Source organism: Pleurodeles waltl, chromosome 7 (genome assembly GCF_031143425.1).
Source record: "Pleurodeles waltl isolate 20211129_DDA chromosome 7, aPleWal1.hap1.20221129, whole genome shotgun sequence".
In the NCBI taxonomy this organism is placed as follows: Eukaryota; Metazoa; Chordata; class Amphibia; order Caudata; family Salamandridae; genus Pleurodeles; species Pleurodeles waltl.
In genome coordinates, this window is record NC_090446.1 from 13,517,771 (window position 1) to 13,538,805 (window position 21,035).

Sequence of the window (21,035 nt, forward strand, 5' to 3'; positions counted from 1 at the left end):
CTGCTGCCTTGCTGCTCTCTGGCTGTGCTGAGAAGTGCTCTCCAAGGGCTTGGATAGAGCTTGCCTCCTGTTCCCTGAAGTCTCAGGACCAAAAAGACTTCATTTCTGCAAGAAGAACTCCCTGTGCGGCGGAAATCAACGCATATCCGGCAGAAAACTACGCACAGTCTGCATCGCAGTGAAAAATTCACTGCATGCCGAACCGGAATGACGCAGCCCGACTTTGCAAGGGGAAGATCGACGTTGTGCCAGCATAGCAACCTGAAATTCAACGCATGGCCCACTGGATCGACGCAGAGCCGGAACGACGCAGCCCGACTTCCTGAGAGGAATCAACGCAGCGCCTGCCGTGCAGTATAATTTTCCACGCAACGCCCACCGGATCGGCGCAGCCCATGTGACTTCGTCCTGCCAGCGTCGTATTTCAATGCATCGTCCCCCGGGCGTCCGAAAACCCTGCAGCCCGAAGAGGATCCAAGACCGAGCGCCGGAAATTGACGCAAAGCCTTCCCTGCGTGGAAAATAAACAACGCATCACTGTATGTGGCACGAGAACTCGACGCACACCTCCCTGTTTTCCACGCATCTCCCCATCTGCGGTTCGTTGCGTAGATTTTGAACCCAAACCAGGTACTTTCTGCTTGCAAGAGGCATTTGTTGCTTTTAAGAGACTAAAGACGCTTTATATCATTTTTACAGTGTTATTCCAAAATATACTTATTGCATTCTAATCGTTTTGACCTGCATCTTATTAGATACATGTTATATATTTTTCTACACACTGTGGGATGTATTTTTGTGGTGTTCTACTGTGTTATTACATGTTTTATTGCACAAATAATTTACACATTGCCTTCTAAGTTAAGCCTGAGTGCTTAGTGCCAAGCTACCAGAGGGTGGGCACAGGATAATTTGGATTGTGCCTGGACACAGGGTAACCTGACTGCCAATCAAAGACCCCATTTCTAACACATAGGAACTGTCAAATCTGGTAGAGTCTGACCTGGTGGTATCATCCTACCAGGGTGTGCATAGGTACAGATCAATAAAACATGTCACGATCTAGTGGCTGAGGTGTCTAATCCAAACCTCTTTCTATGACTAATTTAGACTTTTTAAGTGGTTTCTCACCCGTTTTCTTAGTCCCTGCCAGCTTAGTTGCCCTTTTGTGTTCCTTCTGGCCAGCCCTAAGGTGCAGTTGTTAGTAGCCTTAAAAAAGAGCTTACAACCTGTAGTATTATGGTCAGTGGGGTGCATCCCACAATGGATCCCATGCCACTCCTGCTCAGAAGACCACTAACAACCCTGAACTGCTCCACTCCAGTGCACCCTGATCAACTTCCACTCCCTCTGCAAACACACCACGGAAATCTGGGACACCATCACCTACCTCTTCCCTGACGTGGCCTTCATCACCAAAATATGGCTCAACCCCTCCCCAAAACCCAACATCACCACTCCCACTCCCCAAGAATACAAGCTGATACACCATGACCGCTCCAACAAACACAGCTTCGGAATCACTATCCATTTCAAAGAAACCACCCAATGCACCTCCACCGATGACCCTACGCCTCTCATGGAACACCTCAGCTTCTCGCCTGCAGATCACTGGGGCCCCTACCAGTGATGCGATCCCCATTATAATCGCCACCCTAGCCATTGACTCCCACCACTGCGTTCTCGTCGACCTCAATTTCCACGTGAACGACACCAACTCCACCCCCCCCCCTAAAAAAACCTGAATATTGGCCTCATTCAAGTGGTCACCAAGCCCTTATCACCACACAGCTCCAAACTTCAGCAGTCCTTGATTATGCTGTCCAGAACTTCACCGCCTATATTTCCAAGTGCGCCATCAAAGTCGCCCCACTGAAACCAGCAAAAGCCCACAAAACAAGCCATCCGGCACACCATAGAGTTCAGCTCCACCAAGGGCAACTGCTAGAGACTCAAACTGTTTGCATGTCACCAAGGACCCTTCTGTAAGAGCCGCCCACAAAACAGCCCTCCGCAACGACCTCCTGTGCATTACCATTCACATCGATTCCGCATCCAACCACACAAGGGAACTTCGGAATAGTGAAGGAATTCTCAAACCTGACTGCCACAGAGAATATCATCCACCCCTCACAAGAGCTCTGCGACATCTTCTCTGACTACTTCCACAGCAAGATTGCCACCCTCTACAACTTCAAACCCCTCCCCACCAACCACAGCTTCGACAACCTCAACCAACCAGCGAACACCAGCCATACGATCACCACCTGCCCCCCACCATTTCTACAGACTTGGAAACTTCTGTGTCAGCACTGAACTCACCAGTATCCTCAATACCTCCATCTCCACAGCAACTTTTCTGGACCATGGAAATATGCACAGGTCAGACCTCTCCTTAAGAAACCTACATTGCTGCCAAGTCCTGGAACAACCTCCCCATCCACCTCTGAATGGCACCCTCCCTAACGGACTTCAGAAAGAAGCTCAAGACCTGGCTTTTCGACGGAGACAACGTCTCGATACCCTCAGAGGTGACAGAGCTGCACTATACAAATGCTGTTTGATTTGGTTTGAGTGGTTGCCCAGAGTGCGTTGTGACATATTGTGTATAGTGTGCAGTGTGATATGACGTGTTAATGTGTCTAAAGTGCACTGCTGTGTGACTCGTGTAGGAAAGTAGCCTCTTTTTGGCATGGTTACTCACACTTTTTGCCTGCTGTCTGTGTGTTTTCACTGTGTTCACTGGGGTCCTGCTAATCAGGAGCCCAGTGAATGTGCTCTCTTCCTCTAAATTCGGTTGCTTAGTACTTTACTCACCCCACAATTGGCATGCTGGTGCCCCCATGTAAGTCCCTCGTATATGGTACTTGGGTACCCTGGGCATTGCGGCATCAGGGGATTCCCATGGGCTGCAGCATGTATTATGCCACTCATGGGAGCCTTGCAAAATCTGCCGTTGCAGCCTGCGTGAAACGGTGCATGCACCCTTTCGTTACAAGTCACTGCACCATGTCACTGTAAGTCACCCCTATGGCAGACCAAGCTGCACAAGGAAGATCCAGTCTTCTCCGAGCTTCCGTATGATGTTCTTCTGCGCACAGTCTGTGGACAGATACACATGCCTTGTTAGTTATAGGCAGACAAAGCAAGTTGTGGCCAACTCTAACCCCCCATTCTCATTTTCAGTGTCACTGTCGCAACTTCATGGTTGTGTACATTCCTGAAGCATAAGTCTGCAGCTAGGGCTATCAGTTCTGGAAGCTGCCTTTGAAATGTGTGGCCTGTTGTTACCTGCAGCATCAAGCCAAACTCCAGCCTTGCAGCACAGCAATGAATACTGAATCCAGCTCTACACATCACTGTGGAGTACTGTAATCAAACCAAAAGACTGTCTCTAGAGTATTGTGCTCACATCTATTTCTCACTCCACAGTGTATGTAGAACATTTCTCATCAATGCACAAATAAGTGACCGCAGTTACAGTTGTCGTTGCACTTCTCACCACCAGAGGACAGAGCACAACCTGTCTTTAATTACAGAAGATGACAAATGCCCTGTGTGTGCAGCTCTGTCTCATCAATAGATGGCACTGCGGGACATCTCTTTCACTACAAAAGATGACAAATGACCTCTGCATGCAGTTCTCTGTCTCATCAATAGATGGCACTGAAGGACATCTCTCACTGAATGGGAAGCTGAGAGACCCTCGTCTTAGGTGCACTGTTGCTTATCACCACCAGGAGGCAGAGCGACATCTTTCATTACAAGAGATGACAAATGCCTATGCGTACAGTTCTCCGTTTTATCATTAGGTGGCGCTGCAGGACATGTCTTTCGCTACAGAAGATGACAAATGCCCTGTGTGTGCAGATCTCCATCTTGTCATTAGGTGGCACTGCAGGACATCTTGTTCACTGCATAGGTGCACTGCTCCTTATCACCACCAGGGGGCAGAGCACGAGCTGTCTTTCATTATATAGGAAGCTGGCTCTATATAGTGCACTAAAATGAAGTACATTGTGCAAAGAGTCCATTGGATCCCCAACTGGTTTGAGAGGCAAAAGTAGATAGGACTAATCTTTTATTTTGTGGTATTGTGGGCGAGCAGTCAGGCTTATCAAGGAGACGTTTTAGGCATCTGTTGTACTCACAGAGGCAATAAATAAGACACACTCAATGAATAAATCCAAGACCAATTTAGAAAAATAACATTTGCTTTTATATATGCTTTGAACCATAGAACTTCGTTATAAGGTAAGCAGTTTTTAAAAGATAAATACTTTGCAGTTTCAAAAATCAACACAGTGCAATTTCTCAGCTCAGCAATGTTAACCCAGCGGAGGAAAATAAGAATGCAGTTTTGCAGGTAAAGACACACCTTACAAATCCAGTCTTTGAGATTTTAGGTCATCACCAGGCAAGGTTCAAATCATTACAAAGAGTGCACAGACAGTGGCACGGGCAGCCAGGTGCAGAGTGCCAGCACAGCATCAGGGATCCAATGTTAACCAATAGAGACTGGGGGGGGTCATTGAAGATGCGCTGCTCCCAGGTGAGTAAAGTGGTGTCCGGGGTGGATCTCCCGGGCTTGAGGTAATCACGGGGGGGAGTCTCAAGGCAGCACCAAACTTGCACCCTCAGCAGCACAGGGTGGCGGGGTGCAGAGTGCCAATACAGCTTTGAGCACCCGGTGCAAGTCAGTGGGGGAGATCAGTTTTGGAAAAAGGCTGCAGGCTCGGGCCAGAAGACTGAACGAAAAAAAAACAGCTGCCCAGGTAACTTCTGATGCTAGGGTACGTAGGGACGCAGACTGTCCAGCTCCCCAAGGCCCAGGGGCTCTGGTGCATAGGTGTACTTTGGAATCTGGAACAGGTTACCGGGCCGGTCGAGGTCAGGGGGAATCTTCAATTTGAGGCAACAGGCTTTGAGGCTGAGTTGAGCAGGTGTCAGCCCACAGTGGACTCGGACTAAGAATCACTGGGGAATCTTTGCAGGGCCGGTAGGCTACTTGCCCTAAGGCTGTGAGGATTGGGTGCAGAGGTGGGTCCGGAAGAGGTTTTGCGGTTCTTCAGGGCAGAGTTCTTTTTCTTTTATAGTTGTTTCCTTCTTGAACAGCTCCACTCTTCTCTGGAGCTCTTGATCTATGTCGAAGGCAGGCAGTCCTCCCAAAGCTTTGGAGGTCGCTGGGCTGCAGGATGGGTCATCTTTTGGCACAGGATCGTTGGAAGCTACAGACAGGCTGGTAGGGCTGGGGCCAAGTCAGTTTGTGTCTGCAGTCTTCTCTGCTGATGTGACTCTGTAGCATTCAGCTCTTCTTACGTCGTCAGGAATCTGAATTCTAGTTGTGCTGCATAACTCCTCAATAGGTGGTGCAACTACCAAGGCTTGTTGGCATCTTCTCCAAGGGACCTTCAGGCTCTGTTTAGCCACAGCCCCCAGCACTCTTCCCTGCGAAGCACAGCCCTCTGCGTGCTGCTCCTGCGACGTGGGACTCCTTGCACAGGTGTGCTATGTGGGCCCCCACCGCAACTCCTCTGCTTGCTGTGTGTCGCCTCTGGGAGTTGCCTCCTCTTCCTTTGACTCTCCTCACTGCTGAGGATCTCTTGGGACTCCCCTCCGTGGGTTGAGTCCCCCTGGACCTTGCTGGTCCTAAGTAGCTCTGCATTTCTTCTTCCATGACATTTGCCTTTGCTAAGGCTTGTTGGTGTTTTTTCCACACCACTGACCGACTGCAATCCTACTTCCAGTGTGGGATGTTGACTGCATTACTTCAGGAAGTCTTCAGCTGCTTCGGTGCTGCACTGCTGACTGTCTTCCTTCACCGTGGACCTGGTCCTGCATCCGCCGATGGGTGGGGAGTGGCTCCTGCCATGACCGGACACTCCAATGTGAACTGGACGTGGTCCCCTTCCTTTAAAGGTCTTCCTCTTCCAGGATCCACCTTTGGTTTATTGCAGTCTTGTCTGGATCTTGCATTATTCTCTTCTGAAGTCCTTTTGATGTGTTTGGGGAAAACCAGATACTTACCTCCTTTCTCCTGGTGGCTGGAAGGCACTCTGGTACTTAACTTGTGGGTTTCCTACTTCCCCAGGCTCCCTTCTACTGATTCCACTTCCTTGGGTGGGGGCCCAACTTTTGAATTCTACTTACTTAGAATATGGTTTGAGCCCCGCCCCCCGTGCCTTCAGTATTGTCTATCACTTTCACTGTTTTCTATTGATTTTATTTTAATCACTGACTCCTAATGTGTACATAATAGTGTGTTTACTTACCTCCAGTTGGGGTATTGCCTGTACAGTATTTTGGTATTTGTGTTACCATAATAACTTACCTTTATTTTTGTAACAGTGTGTGGTTCTTTTGTGTGCGAGTGCTGTGGCTACGGTGGTATTCCTTAAGCTTTGCCTGCAGATAAGTCCTGGCTGCTCATTCACAGCTAGCTCTAGAGAGCCCGGCTTCTAGACACTGCCTACACCTCACTAATAGGGGACACCTGGACCTGGTATAAGGTAATAACACTATAGGTGCTCCCCACACACCGAGCCAGCTTCCTACAACGCATTGGTGTGTGTAGAGTGCAATGCAGTGTGACGTTTTAGTGTCTGTAGAGTGCTGTGCAGTGTGATGCTTTAATGTCTGGAGTGCAGTGCGCAGTGACACGTTAGATCCAGGGTGCACTGCAGTTAGACATGTTGGTGTCTCTAGAGCGGTGTGATGCGATAATGTCTCTACAGCGCAGTGCTGTGTGACACGGTGTCTATAGAGTGCAGTGTGTTGTGACGTGTTGGCGTCTCTAGAGCGCAGTGTAGTGACATATTAGAGACACTGTAGCACACAGGACACTTCACACTGTAGCACACAGGACACTTCACACTGTAGCACAAATCTCAAACCGAGGGTTCAGTGCATTGTGACATATTAGTGTGTGGAGTGCAGTGCGGTGTGACGTAGGGGGTTAATGCCAGGACTTAGGCAGGACACTTAACACTAACACACCCCACAAACTCTAGAGGTCAGTGCAGTGTGACACTTTAGTGTGCAGGGTGCAGTGTGACCAGTTAGTACTCCTACAGTGCGGTGTGTGTGTCCCTAAAGTGCACACCAGTGTGATGCTCTACTGTCCCTTCCTTGTGGTGCGTTAATACCAGGACTCACCCAGTACACATCACACTAGCACGAAGCACAAGCTGAGATCACCCTTTCTTATGGAGCCACCTTTTGTACCCATGTGGTCTCTAACATCTGTGGGTGCACAGTGGCCCCGGTCCCAGCCCCGCCCACTCCTCCACTGCAGCCACCAGCACGTGTGGTCACTCGTGGCCCTGTGATCTGTAGCATCTATTGGTGCACAGTGGCCCTGGTCCCAGCCTTGCACCCTCCTCCACTGCAGCCACCAGCACATGTGGTCACTCGTGGCCCTGTGATCTGTAGCATCTATTGGTGCACAGTGGCCCCGATCCCAGCCTTGCACCCTCCTCCACTGCAGCAAGCAGCACGTGTGGTCACCTGTGGTTGTACTCTGGTTACCCTGGCGGCGAGGGCTAAAGGTCCTTCCAGCCAGACACACTCGTGGGTCAGACTGTGGGTGTCGCAACATCGCAGTGTGTAGCACTCCAGTCCCTCTTCATTGGTGCAGACGGGTGCGCCTCCTGCCTGCCCAGTGCCACTCTGGGCGCTGTAGTGAACCCGGTAAACAAGTGAAGCCGTCACGTGCGTCCCTGGCCCGGAGCACGGGGCAGGCCCCAGCTCAGCGGCACTCTAGGCGCTGTAGTGAAGCCGTCACGTGCGTCCCTGGCCAGGAGCACAGGGCAGGCCACAGCTCAGCGGCACTCTAGGCGCTGTAGTGAAGCCGTCACGGTGCGTCCCTGGCCAGGAGCACAGGGCAGGCCACAGCTCAGCGGCACTCTAGGCGCTGTAGTGAAGCCGTCACTGCGTCCCTGGCCAGGAGCACAGGGTAGGCCACAGCTCAGCGGCACTCTAGGCGCTGTAGTGAAGCCGTCACGGTGCGTCCCTGGCCAGGAGCACAGGGCAGGCCACAGCTCAGCGGCACTCTAGGCGCTGTAGTGAAGCCGTCACTTGCGTCCCTGGCCCGGAGCACAGGCAGGCCCCAGCTCAGCGGCACTCTAGGCGCTGTAGTGAAGCCGTCACGTGCGTCCCTGGCCCGGAGCACAGGCAGGCCACACTGCAGCAGATCCGGATTCCTCAGCAGACACTCCCCTGCCTGCTGCTGCCGCCTGGGCCCCGCCCGCGGTGCTGCTGGTTTGTTTCCAGATCTGTCACAGTAAATAACCTCTCTCCCGCTTGCTTGGGGTGTCTCTGCGTCCTGGCGCCTTCTCCCGCCGCTGCTGGTGCAGGTGCCAGTGAGGCGCTGTGACCCTCCCATCCGTCCTCCCACACCCCGGGGTGTGTCCCATCCTCCCTCACCCCGGGGTGTGTCCCATCCGTCCTCCCTCACCCCGGGGTGTGTCCCATCCGTCCTCCCTCACCCCGGGGTGTGTCCCATCCTCCCTTACCACGGGGTGTATCCCATCCGTCCTCCCTCACCCCGGGGTGTGTCCCATCCTCCCTCACCCCGGGGTGTGTCCCATCCGTCCTCCCTCACCCTGGGGTGTGTCCCATTCTCCCTTACCCCGGGGTGTGTCCCATCCGTCCTCCCACACCCCGGGGTGTGTCCCATCCTCCCTTACCCCGGGGTGTGTCCCATCCGTCCTCCCTCACCCCGGGGTGTGTCCCATCCTCCCTCACCCCGGGGTGTGTCCCATCCGTCCCGGGTGTGTCCCATCCGTCCTCCCACACCCCGAGGTGTGTCCCATCCGTCCTCCCTCACCCCGAGGTGTGTCCCATCCGTCCTCCCTCACCCCGAGGTGTGTCCCATCCGTCCTCCCACACCCCGGGGTGTGTCCCATCCTCCCTCACCCCGAGGTGTGTCCCATCCGTCCTCCCACACCCCGGGGTGTGTCCCATCCTCCCTCACCCCGGGGTGTGTCCCATCCTCCCAGTCGCTCCGAAGGATGCCCAGCTGCACCCGGGACAGGGTGGGCCCCTTCTGAAGTCCCGGCCCCTGCCCCTCCGAGGGCCCCGCGGGGTGCCAGTGAGGCGCTGTGACCCTCCCCATCCGTCCCCCCTCACCCCGGGGTGTGTCCCATCCGTCCCGGGTGTGTCCCATCCGTCCTCCCACACCCCGGGGTGTGTCCCATCCTCCCAGGCGCACCCGGCACAGGGTGGGCCCCTTCTGAAGTCCCGGCCCCTCTGCCCCTCAGAGGGCCCCGCGGGGTGCCAGGTGCCCCGCGGGTCGGTCCTCGTTACTTGTAATCCTTTCTCCCAGTTCACTGGCATTGAGACCTGGCGGTGACACGGGAAGGGGAAGACCTGTTGGCTTTGTCAACCCTTGTCCTCTTGGGGCCGCCTCTGATCCTGCGCCCTGACCCCGGTCACCCCCGGGCACGGGTGTCACCCTTGCAGTGGACGAGGCCCGTGGGAACCGCACCGGGCACATTCCGCGCCTTTCACCGGCCGGGCATGAACTGTGCAAGTACACGATGTTCTCTGGTGGTGGTGTTGGGGCGGGGGGGGGGGGGTTGTGTGTGTGTATCTTTTTTTTTTTTCTTTTTCCAATTCCTAGTCATTTTACTGCCTTTATCGTGGACGAGGATGTGAGCCCTGGCATCTGTTGCGGTGCCAGGGAGCGCACACGGGTGCCAAGAACACTCCGTTCACTTTGGCCTGTGCCCATGTCCTGCGGGGCCCGGCCTCCTCCTCTGCCACACAACCCGCAGCTCACAGCGAACACTCTTACTTCCTGCCCACCCTCCACTGCTTATCGCAGAGCTGACGTGCCCCCCACACCCCCGCAGGCAGAGCATGGTGCAGGCATTTCAACGTTGCCCTCCAGGCTGATATTAACACGGATATTATTGGGGCAGTGGGCCCCTCCTGCCCCCGAGAGGCCCTCCTTGGCCCGGCAGTCGGGTGCCCCCCCCCCCCCCCCACTGTGCAGGACCCCCCTGCTCATCGGCTGTAGGGGCTTCAGAGTTCGCCCCTTGAGCCCCATCACCCAGTTTCCGCTCATTCACACAGCCCAGCTGCTGCCCTCTCCTAGGATGTGTGTGGGCGCCGCAGGACCCTTGTTAAGCCAGTAGCTCGGCTCCTCCTTTTATTCTTCTGGTTCTGGGGGGATAAAAGGCGTGTGCGGAGTCTTTGGGGGGGGTGATCTAGTTGTTGATTGTAGCAACTGGTATAAACGGTCCAATCAGGAGCCTGCTAGAGCAGTGTTGTCCAACCTTTTTATCGCCGCGGACTGGTAAATGTTTGTTAATTTTTCCGTGGCCCACATGGGAGGGCGCAATGCTCTGCGCCTCGGCCGCCCGCCACAGTGAAATGAAGTTGAAGTTCCTCGGGCGGCCCTGTGCCGATTGATCCACGGACCGGCACCGGTCCGCGGCCCGGGGGTTGGGGATCACCAACTAAATATATGAATTCAGAAGCCGGCAATTCACCAGGACACGTTTATTCTGGACTCTCCCACCAATGGTTTTTAATATACTTTGATCAGAAAGAAAATCAGCTGTTCTCGCGTTTAATTTACTGGTTTCCTTCTTTCTTACTCTCTTTCGGTCTTTCTGTCTGTCTTTCTTTCCAGAACAATGTGTGTTTTTTTTTTTTTTTTTTTTTGTTTTTTTAAGTCTATTTTAGCCAAGTCCTTTGACATAGTGACTCGTAGGTGTTTTCAGCCACACTTCAGCCATGTGTTTGTGATTGTGTCGTTCACATTTTTCTCCAGCACGCATCAACGGGCAATGCGTCATCCCGCTTCAGCCATTGGCTAACTTCACTCTGAGTCACGTCATGCTGTCCCTTCACTATGACCACAGTCATGCACATAGTAGTTCCTTCAATGCCAGGGAGTATTCCGGTAATGTATTCTTTTTTTTGTTGTTGTTTTTTTTAGACCAAAGGGAACATTTCTGGCTTTAGTTAATAATTTTTTTAATTTTTTTTTTTATTGACAAACACCCAGCATATTCCTAAATGTTTTGCGAAAGCCATGACAAAACGAGAATTATCAAAAGACTGGAGGTCAAACCAGACTAATTGGCTTTGCCAGTGCTTGTTTCTTTTCATTCAGCCTTCTACCTCTGTCACTCATGGTTTTCTTCCCCTAAACATCCCCAGCCCGCTGTACTACATATTGCTGCCACATCCCTCCCTTCAAGTTCTCCTTTTCTTTCCCCACCTCTTCCCCCTTCTTTTTTTTTTTTTTAATTGTATTTTTTACATTCTGTGGGCGTCAAGCCTTCACTTGCTCTCACCCACTCATGGTTGCTTCTTCCCGCTGCTTCCACCCCACTCCTCCGTTAGTCCCTGAATTCCATGTGTCCATTAACATTTTTTTTCATTTAATTACATTTTTTGGAGTGGAGGGCCCAGCGGCTGCCATTTCCTGCCAGTTCATTCCACAGTGTAAAAAGCAAATTTGTACAACTAAAATTAATATTTTTTAATTTTGTTTATTCTTAAGGTGTCTGCCATCTTGGCTTGGTAAATGAATCATGGAAAAAAAAAAAAAAGGCACACGTCATTTTCGAAGTGCATGCATGGGATGTGATGTGTGCATACGTTATTCTGGATGTGTGCGCTTAGAGAATAACGTGGCTAAATCATTGTGTCTGTGTTTTTTTTTTTTTTTACTGATGCTACACAGTCACTGTGTAAATGAGGTTCAGTGGGTGTTTCCACTGAAAACGTATTTTTTGAGTTGCTTATAACTTGTGACACCATGGAAGGATTAGCATGGAGTTTGTTAATCTACTTCATCGGTCAGCTAAGTTTCAGCATGCTATGTTTCGCAAAGATCTGTCTACAAGACCAAAAATAACAGGGATGGTAAAAATTAAAACCGTGGTTTCTCCCTTTTAGCCCCCAGAAGAAATTATGTTGATAGATATAGTGAAAACTACTAGATGTTTTTCAAAACTTGCCATCTCTGTACAACTTTTCTCAGAAAGTCTGCTTTTTCTTTTTTGGTTTGATGTAAATTTGTTCAGTAATTGTTGAGTTATTAGCATTTTAAAAAGATGCCTAGTGGGATTTAAACAGTTAACTGTTCTGTGCATCTGTCCTTTTAACTCGTGTCACGAATTGTAAATCATGTCAATCACATTTTGAATTTTTTATAAACTGTTATTGGCTTGATTAGGCCTAGAAACAATGTTTACTGCTATTTTGAAACTTGCAAGTCAATTCTGGTGGGGCCAACTGCAAAGGTTTCCTGCCCCAAGTCAGTGTTTAGGGGTACCCAGACACTGTAAGGTACAAGCCACTCCTGGAAAAATCGCTGAAAGCTGCATGCGAGTCAGGGACAACTTGTTAGGGGTCACTGGTGCCCATTTTAGATACTGGACAAGAGCAACATTTTGTGTCCGCCCAGCAAGTCGCTTTTGATTTGTGAGTGTTGAGCAATATAAAAAGCATGTACAAGAAAAGCCAAACATTAAAAGTAGGGTCTGCCTTGCATGGAAGGGAGAGAGGAGCGGGCCTGAACAGGGGGCGTTCAGAGCCCAGGGTGGGTGGGTCGGAGGGCTGGCCCTAGGCCAGACCCTGCAGCTTACCCCCGCCGCACAGGGCCAGTTCTTGGTCCATTTAATGGGTCCTTCCTTGTCAGCTCTTGCATCTTTCTAACTACTTTTATGTTGACTTGCACAATTAGGATTGGGTTGTGATGGAGTGTAAGAAGTTTGATCACATCACCTAGTTTGATTTCATCGCTTTTGCTATCTCTTCAGTTCCATATTCAGTTGAAGATGGATTGTATTTCTTTTTCAGGCGCTTTTTCTTAGTCAGTGTGTCTGGACTAGAAGTTGTATGTAATGCGACACATTTTTGCACAGGTCCCTGCTACTCTTTGCGTATGGACCCTCAATAAATATGTCAAAGAAATAACAATGATTCAATTATAATGTTGGTGTGTGTGTGTTTTTTATTTTTTTTAAAAAAAAATTTAAACTTTATTTTCCAACTTAAAAATAAAATAAAAAGCATAAACCACTGTTGGGATGGTTGTCTCTTCAACAAGCGTTCAGGTCTGTTGCAGAGTCGATGGGGGAGGGTTAAAATTTACACTCCAGAGCGGAATGTTGTTTTATTCAGGACACTACAATTTCCCTTTGTACGGTGTGAAAGTTGTTTCCCCTCTTTATTTGATTGAGTACTGTTGCTCTTCAGCCTTGATTTAATTAGAATAGAACTGCTTACTTAAGTTCTCATTTTCTTTGTTTTTTAATTTCTTGCTCAGGTCGTGCACTTCAGAAGCGGAAAGAGAAGGTATGTCGAAAGGGCGCCTCTTCCTGTTTGTGTGTGTTTTTTTTTTTTTTTTCTTCTTGTTTTTTTAGTTTTCAGCATCTGAAATATTACAGTGGCCCTGTATTGGAGGCAGCAGCAACAGGACTAGAACAGAGACGGTTTGTAGACGTGTCGCGAAGGGATGATGCTGTTCAGTGCTTGCCCTGTTCTCTTTTCTTCGCACTCTTCAACGCTCCTTTTCTTACCCTACTCCCTGGTGTGCTTTATTTGTTCTGCCCACGGAGTGTTATTGATCCAACTGTGAACGCCCTCTTGGTTCCGCTCTTCTGCTTTGAGGACTCCTGGTGGTGTCTAGTTTTCATACATTTCTCGGTTTGGTAGGTTTTCCTAGGTGGCAGTCGTGCCCAGGTCCAAATTCTGCAGTTCCTCCCTTCGATTTAAGTAAAATGATTGATTTTAGCCAAAGTTTGAGATTTGTAGGACATTATGGGTTAGAACACAGAGCATGGTCCATGCAAGTCAGCCCACCCAGGACTCCCCTGGGTGTTCAGTTTAAAAAAAGATTTGGGATTATTACCTCAGAGCCCGTTATCTACTCCAGTACAGGCTCCTACTGGTTGGATTTTTGGCTCATCCAGTAGAAATGGGTTCAAAGCAAATACTAACAAACAGTGTCCGAGTATTGAACCCAGCCCATACTGTGAGCAGTGAAGCCACGTCGGGGCACCAACCACTTTACTGTCCATCCACACGCTTTGATGTGCCACACACAGCCATCCACATAGCTAACCACTGGCCCCAAACAACACTCAAATCAACATGCTGCTGTTCCACAAGGACCCATCACTTCCGCACATACACCAGACTCACACCAATCACACTAACACCCACCCAATCACCAGGCAGATTCCACACATGCAAGCCTCTAGGAAACTATTACACACCTCCCGCCAGGCACACACAGGGCCACCACATACATACTGCCATCCAGTCATGCTGTTTGATACAGTCATCTATGTTTCTCCTACTTTAAGTGTCTTCCTTCTGTCTACACAAGTTCCCTATAAAAACATTCCTAGGCTAAGCTTTGACACTGTTTGTGTCTCTGTCTCACTTTAATTCGTCACTGATGCCAAGTGCATCTTTTCCAGTGTCTCCTAGTGGAGGAAGATGTCTTTCTTTCATGCCCCTAGTGCACTCATTGCTCTAAATCCATCTCCTGCCAGTGTGTGAAAGTAAGTTGATGTGCCTTATCCATTAGCTGCCCATCCCCATGGGCATTGTGACCATATCTACTTTTGAATACTGGAATGAACGTGCTAAGGCAGACTCGCCTAAATCTCTTAAAGAGCACTTCTTGAAAAACTAAATGTCTCCGGGTTTGGTGCACGGAATACTCTGTCAAAACATGGTGGTTATCTCGCCCAGTGCTACTTGCAGGGCATTGACTGACAACCAGTTGTGATATGGCAGACTGGAATATTTGCCGCATTTCGCCATAGGATGAAGGTGGTAAGCAGGCCACAATTCTAACCTGTGAGTTGTGGGGGTGCTCTGATCAGTGGATCACTCGAACCAGGACCATCTGCCTTCTTCCTATATGAGACCACTATTAAACCCCATGACAGCAAGTTTAGGCTAAGAATTGACTACTTCTCCCAGTCTGAGTCAGGTAAACCTTTCCTAACACCTCCTGCTTAGACTGAGGCTAACGTGTCTCATGTGCCTTTGGTGCATTAATTGTGCTCATTCCAACTCCTTCCATTGTGCAGAAATAAGTCTGGGGGTGTCTGATGCATGTATGGCCCATTCTCAGACAGTGTCAGCATCTATATTTGAACACTGGTGTAAACCTCCTGGGGCAGCGTCTCCTAACTTCCCTAAAGATCACTTTCTTAAGCATAAGAGCCTTAGTTTGCGCACAGAGTACTCCGTCAATACTTGGCAGACGTCCGGTCCACCGATATGTTCTGTGCATTAGCAGTAATGCACTTGGAATACATGACATCTGTCGCGTTCCGAAGGGTGGTGGCCAAAAAGAGAAGGTGGCTCAAATTTAATTGAGGAAGAAAAAGTTGTAGATTAAGGGACTTCTTTCAAAACTAGATGGAAGAGTTTGAAAGACTGCTCAGCGAGTGATGTAACGGGCCGTTAAAGGTTTGTTACCATAGACTGCCGTTTAAAGGCAGATACTAGTATTCTTTGTGTTCTGCTCCATCAGGTTCCCAGGACATCACTTTTCTGTGGTACGGGGTGTGGTAAATTGGAAAATACAAGCCAGGCAGAGATTGGCACTGAGGACAGTAATATCTACTCTCCTCTTTCCTTGCAGACCGCAGCCTCCGTTTCAGCGACATTGGTGACTCTTTCTCTGTTTCAGGACTGCAGACTGCACAATGCAATGCTGCAGCTTCACACAGGCTTCGCAGCCAATGAAGTGGAGGCTGCTGCTTCTGCGGCTGTGAGGCTTCAACTAACTTCAGCCAATCGCTTATCACATCATTCTTGTTTGCTTCCACCCACCACACAGTGTGATGCAATGCGATGCCAGTCCGCTTAGCCTTTGATCATTCGTTATGCTACCCAGAGGGCTGCACAGTGACTCCAGGCTGTGCTGGTGAAAACAAACATGGCGGCCACATTTGTTTCTCGGGGATGCGACCACTCTCTCCTCTGGGGTCCATTCGGTCCACCCAGGGAAGGGGAAACCTCAGAATTTAATTATGCCCCCACTACTCACAAAAAGAATCCATGGAGCTAGTAGGATTCCTGTTTGCCACGATCCACGCACAGGAATCTGTTCGCGAGAGGCATCGCTGGATGCCACCCACAAACTGGGAAGTGCCCACCGGCTGGAACAGTCCTCCACCAGATGTGTGCGGAACCCACTCTCCTGCTCATGGCTCTGTCAAGTGGAATCTGTGATATCCGCATGCTGTATGGTGAACCCATGGCAATGATGGGCGGGGACTGGCCCAGGAGCAGTTTGTCATTGGCCTCCATATGTGTTTCGATGGAGGTGGAAGCCTCTGGTGTGAGCACCAGAGGCTCCCACACACCCTGCCTCTGGATGACCCATTGATGTCCTCTACACTACAGAGGTAGTGTGGGGATGTCAACAGATCGTCCTCAACACTAGAGTGAACCCTAGTGCTGCAGTTTGCGAAGTGTGTTCTCACCTTCAAAATGGGCTATGATCGAGTGTAGTAAGGTATTGTTTGCCCCATCTGTCTCCAGAAAAACTAGCCCCTTACAAACCCTAATTCAAACCCTTGCATGAAGCAGGCTGTAACATTAATATTTTAAAATAATTGTTTCTGATGTGCACTTCTAACTGAAAATTCCTCCCCTTATTAATCCTCCCAGGAGACAGAAGGGATACCGACTCTTGAAATAGCTTGTTTTGTGCCTGTTTTGCACCTGGTCTGGTTGCAGACTTCTTATTCAACCATATCTCTGTCTTCAAGGAACTGCGGGGGGGTCAGTGAAACAGCCTTTCTCCAGGCAAGCTACAGCTCTGGGTCCTGGAGTGATTTTGGGGGCATGGCTTAGGGTATGGGTCTGCCTCTGGTGACCGTTTTGCCTCTCACCGCTTGAGGGTCACTCTTTCTGTCATGCCTCAATCCCAGGGCAGGCCCCCTTGTTGGTGGCCTTGTTTCTTGACTTCATCCTTGGTGATATCCTCAGATTCTGCTCCTGGCCGCCTGCGCAGAGGCTGGTGTTCAGTACCTTTGGGGCATTGTGGCCGGTGCTGACACATGTTGTTCTTCCGGCTTTCCTGACGCTAACCCAGTGCAGGTGGTGGTGCTGACCCAGGCTTTGCAATGGATTCTGCCCTGATGATCTTGCCAACATATATATATTTTTTTTTTTGTGTGCATGTAATGTGTCTAGAATTCAAACATCTAACTCTGAATTTTTCAGGTTACTGTTTGAAGTTTAAACAAAACTAGTCTGAAACAGTAAACAGGGATTGCCTCCCTGTTTTCGACTTGTTCTGTCTAAACTCCTTACATTAACTCAGAAAAATTCTGAGTTCTGTGTTTGAACCTAGGACACTGCATAGAACAGTCACTCAACACATTATACGGCCCCAGTTTTGCACTGTCTGTGGGTAATACGCAAATGTCGCACCTGCAGAGGCCTAGTGAGTTTTCTGTTGTCTTGATGACCAGTGGACTGTAAACCGGGTGAGTCTCTTCCATGTCGAAGTGTGGCACAATGATTAGAGCGGCAGACCCTGATGCAGAGATCTGGTCCGGGACCAGGGTTCAATTTCCACCTCTGCAGGTCTTGGGCTCAATTCCCTTGGATCAGATAATTCTTGCCTCGGTGCCTAATCTAATGAATGGATCCCACTCTGTAACTCTGGGCAATAGCTTGCTTAATCTCCACAACGGCCCTGACAGCACTTGGATGCCTGGCTTCACCCTGGGGGTTGCCCAGGAGTGGGCGCCTCACAGGGAAAAGTCAGGAGGGGTTCCACAGCGGTATGCGCACAGCGCCTTGAGACCCTAACGGGTGAGTAGTGCGCTATACAAGTGTGAAATGTACTTTTTTTTTTTTTTTTTTTAACATGTGTGTTTACTGTGTTCTAGGGTGGTACATCTACCAGTTGGCCGTGTGGATGATTAGGTTTTCCCATCTGCATATCCTCTATGGTCTTGCATTGTTGTTTGGTGGTGTAGCCCTTGGTGTATTGGATGTGTTTGATCTTTCTTGTTGGTCTGTGGTTGTTGGTTCTGGTGCTTTTTGATCCCTATGATTGGTGTGCCGTGCACGGGTTGTGACTGTATTCTTTCTTGATGGCCCATGATACTTCTCCTTGGTGCTTTGGTGTTCTTGACAGTGCCTCAGTGCAATCTGGGGTTGGCTGTCCTTTGGTTGTGACGTCTTTGACTTTTTGTGCAGTCTGCCACGACTCTTTCTCTACACCTGGGATGGGCTTGATTCCTTGGCTCACCTGTGGCTGTTCATGATTTGGCCACATTTCCACCTGCTAGGGGTTACTTTTGTTTGTCGGTTTCTGGTTTGCTCCTCTTAGGTTTTGCTGGTTACCAGACTGTTGAGATGCCTCCCTTTCTTAAGTGGCGGGGCATTCTGGTGTTGTGGTGTTGGTCCTGTGATGCAATGTGTGTTTTTCTCGTAGTGACTGTCTGAGCCATTTTGCCTCTAAGTTGATGTGGGGCACTCTGCTGTGATGTTAGTTTTGTTGCTTTGTACCCTCTGGTCTTTGCCCAGCTTCAGCCCCTGGTATCCGTCAAGGCCTGTTTTGTGTTTCCATCTGGATGTGTTGGGAGATTCTTGCACCCAGAGCCCCTTGTACTGTTCGAGCCTTTTCACATACCTTTTGCTTTCTGGGTTTCGTCTACAGGTTTTGCTGGCTTTAGCAAAAAGAACCAGCGATGGACGGAATGCTGAACAATGTCAAACATTCACCCCAGTCACAGATCTGGGTTTAATCCATCGTTCTTCTGCTAACCATGCCATTCCAGTTTGGACCCAGTCGTATGCAAATCAGTCTTGACCCTGTTCCCCATGGGAACAGTCCAGCCCGAACTGCTAGGCCAGGTCTTCCCTGGACTGGAAACAAGCATCCTGGGACGGGTTTCGGGGTTTCACCCCTCATCAGCCAGGCTAGCTTGAATCCAGTTGCATGGGCAGCAACTGCAGTTCTTTTTCTTGATCCCCATTTGTAGTCATGCGCTGGATTCCACCTTACTATAGTGCCCTAGGGCCAAAGGTTGTTTCACACCTTAGAATTTCTACTTGCCATTCGGTCACTGCTGCTTCCGGGTTTAGCTTGCTTTTGGTTCAGCATTGGTGTCTCTGAGCCTAGTTTTATTTTCAATGGGCATTGCAGTGTGTCTACCCAGTCTTGTGACACAATTTGTCTGCACTGCTCCTCAGATCTGCCTACATTGGGTTCTGCTTTGGAATAGGCTCATATGGTGAGGGATCTGTAGGTAGAAGTATCCATCAGGTGACAATATTTCTGGCGGATTCTTTCCCTGTAAATTCCCCCCCATTCCTGTCAGTCCCCACTTTCAGAGGAGTGGTGTGGTTCTCTTCCAGGGGATCCACATCAATAGACATAAGCACTAAATAGTCCCGCCCATGTGCGGGGGACCCGGAACAATAAAATAAAAATAAAAATCAGATGTCTAAAACTTTGTATTGAGTGCCTTACATATGTCTGCAGCCTAAAGAAAGGCAACAAATGGCCATATTTCATTGAAAAGAGCCAAATACATAGACATGTGAGATTAATAAAAGAATGACCATAGAAATACTTTCACAAACCGTTTTTTTTAAGGAAAGAGAATGGGACCTTGTCAGCCAATAAGCTACCCTTCAAATAATAGTAGAGAAAACTGGCACAGTGCCTGTAAGAACTTCACAATACCCCCTGTATCCCACATGCCTCACCTGTGACAGGTAGGTCAGTTCATACTTCTGGCTCCTAGAGACACAATCCTGGGACACGGAGTGCTACCTTTTTGGGTAAAACCACTGAAAAATATTTCCAAAACCTTTCTTTTGGAAGTCATTTGCTATTTTTCAGCACCTATACTGCAGATAGACATTTGTCTGACACAAAATAGTTTATTTTCTTGTCAAGAATGCCTTCACTTTTTGTAGAAGGTTCATGCAGGTCCTCACTCTGTCTGTATTGTTTGCCTTCTGCATTCTCCTCATCCTGAGACTTCGTGCCACTATCAAGCTTTCCAAGCGTACTTTGAAGGACAGAGAAAAGATCAAACTACGTGGTCTCTAAAAACAGAAGGCAAGTCACACCATCTTGTTTAGGAAGAGGCACTGGGGAAGGTCAGTCTTCTTGCAAAGCTCTGCCCTCTCACTCCGAGGACTCTTGCAGAGGGAAATCCAGGGAGAGACGACATCATCATCATCATCACAAGTGGATGTTCCTGGTCGATGTCTAGGACTGTGACATAGAGGCTAGAACAGCTACCAGCTCGCTCGCCATCAATAGGTTCGGCGTGGAAAACATCGTCAAGCCACCACTTGATGTCAAAGCATCCGCAGCGTTGGATCTCGAAGCATACGTTTCTGCGGAAATCAGTCGACCTTCCACCACCCATTGACGTCAAAGCGGGAACTGACACCAGAACCAACGACTAAGCCAGCATTGAAAGAAAAACATTAGACATCGAAGCACACATCAGTCTTTGCTGACAATCACCACCCGTGACTGAATCCAGGCCTCTCTTTACATCATGGGCCAGATCCCAATCGTCTTTAAATATTTTTCCACGTTTACTTCAAAGTTTACAACTTAGACCTGTGCTACATAATTTGGATACTTTGGACTCTGAGTATTCTCGTACTTATTCGCCATCAAGGGTCACACCTGAGATCCACATCCCTACTATGCTAACTCCTAGGGTTTCTGCATTGCCCCAATTTTCTCCAGGTCTATGCTCTCTACAACTCCAACAGGGCCCAGAAGTAGCCCACATATTACAGCTTCACTCCATAAGTCTTCATAAAGATCTAGGAGTCCACTACGTCACTGGTACACAACCAAAGTGACATCTAGAGTCAGATCTGCATCCAGACAATCTAGAAGACCAAGCACAAGATCCAGATCTAGACATAGAAAAGGAAGATTTCCATCTTGGACTACCACTACTTGCTCATCAGTCAGAGGTTACTCACCTACTCTGACAGATACACCTCTGGCAAAACTCTCTCCAGTAGAGTAGGTGATCCTC

The 21,035-nt window shown here is 49.4% G+C and overlaps 2 protein-coding genes across 3 annotated transcripts in view; one reads left to right on the forward strand and one right to left on the reverse strand.

Moving 5' to 3' along the window:
- PRODH (proline dehydrogenase 1) overlaps positions 1-21,035 on the forward strand; it is a 94,639-nt gene that overhangs the window by 12,720 nt on the left and 60,884 nt on the right. For both annotated transcript variants that reach the window (XM_069242800.1, XM_069242801.1), the window contains exon 3: positions 13,292-13,320. In XM_069242800.1, coding sequence (XP_069098901.1) covers positions 13,292-13,320 — 29 coding nt within the window. The remainder of the gene's footprint in view (positions 1-13,291; positions 13,321-21,035) is intronic.
- LOC138303556 (C-type lectin domain family 2 member B-like) overlaps positions 1-21,035 on the reverse strand; it is a 150,093-nt gene that overhangs the window by 9,625 nt on the left and 119,433 nt on the right. The window lies entirely within an intron of this gene.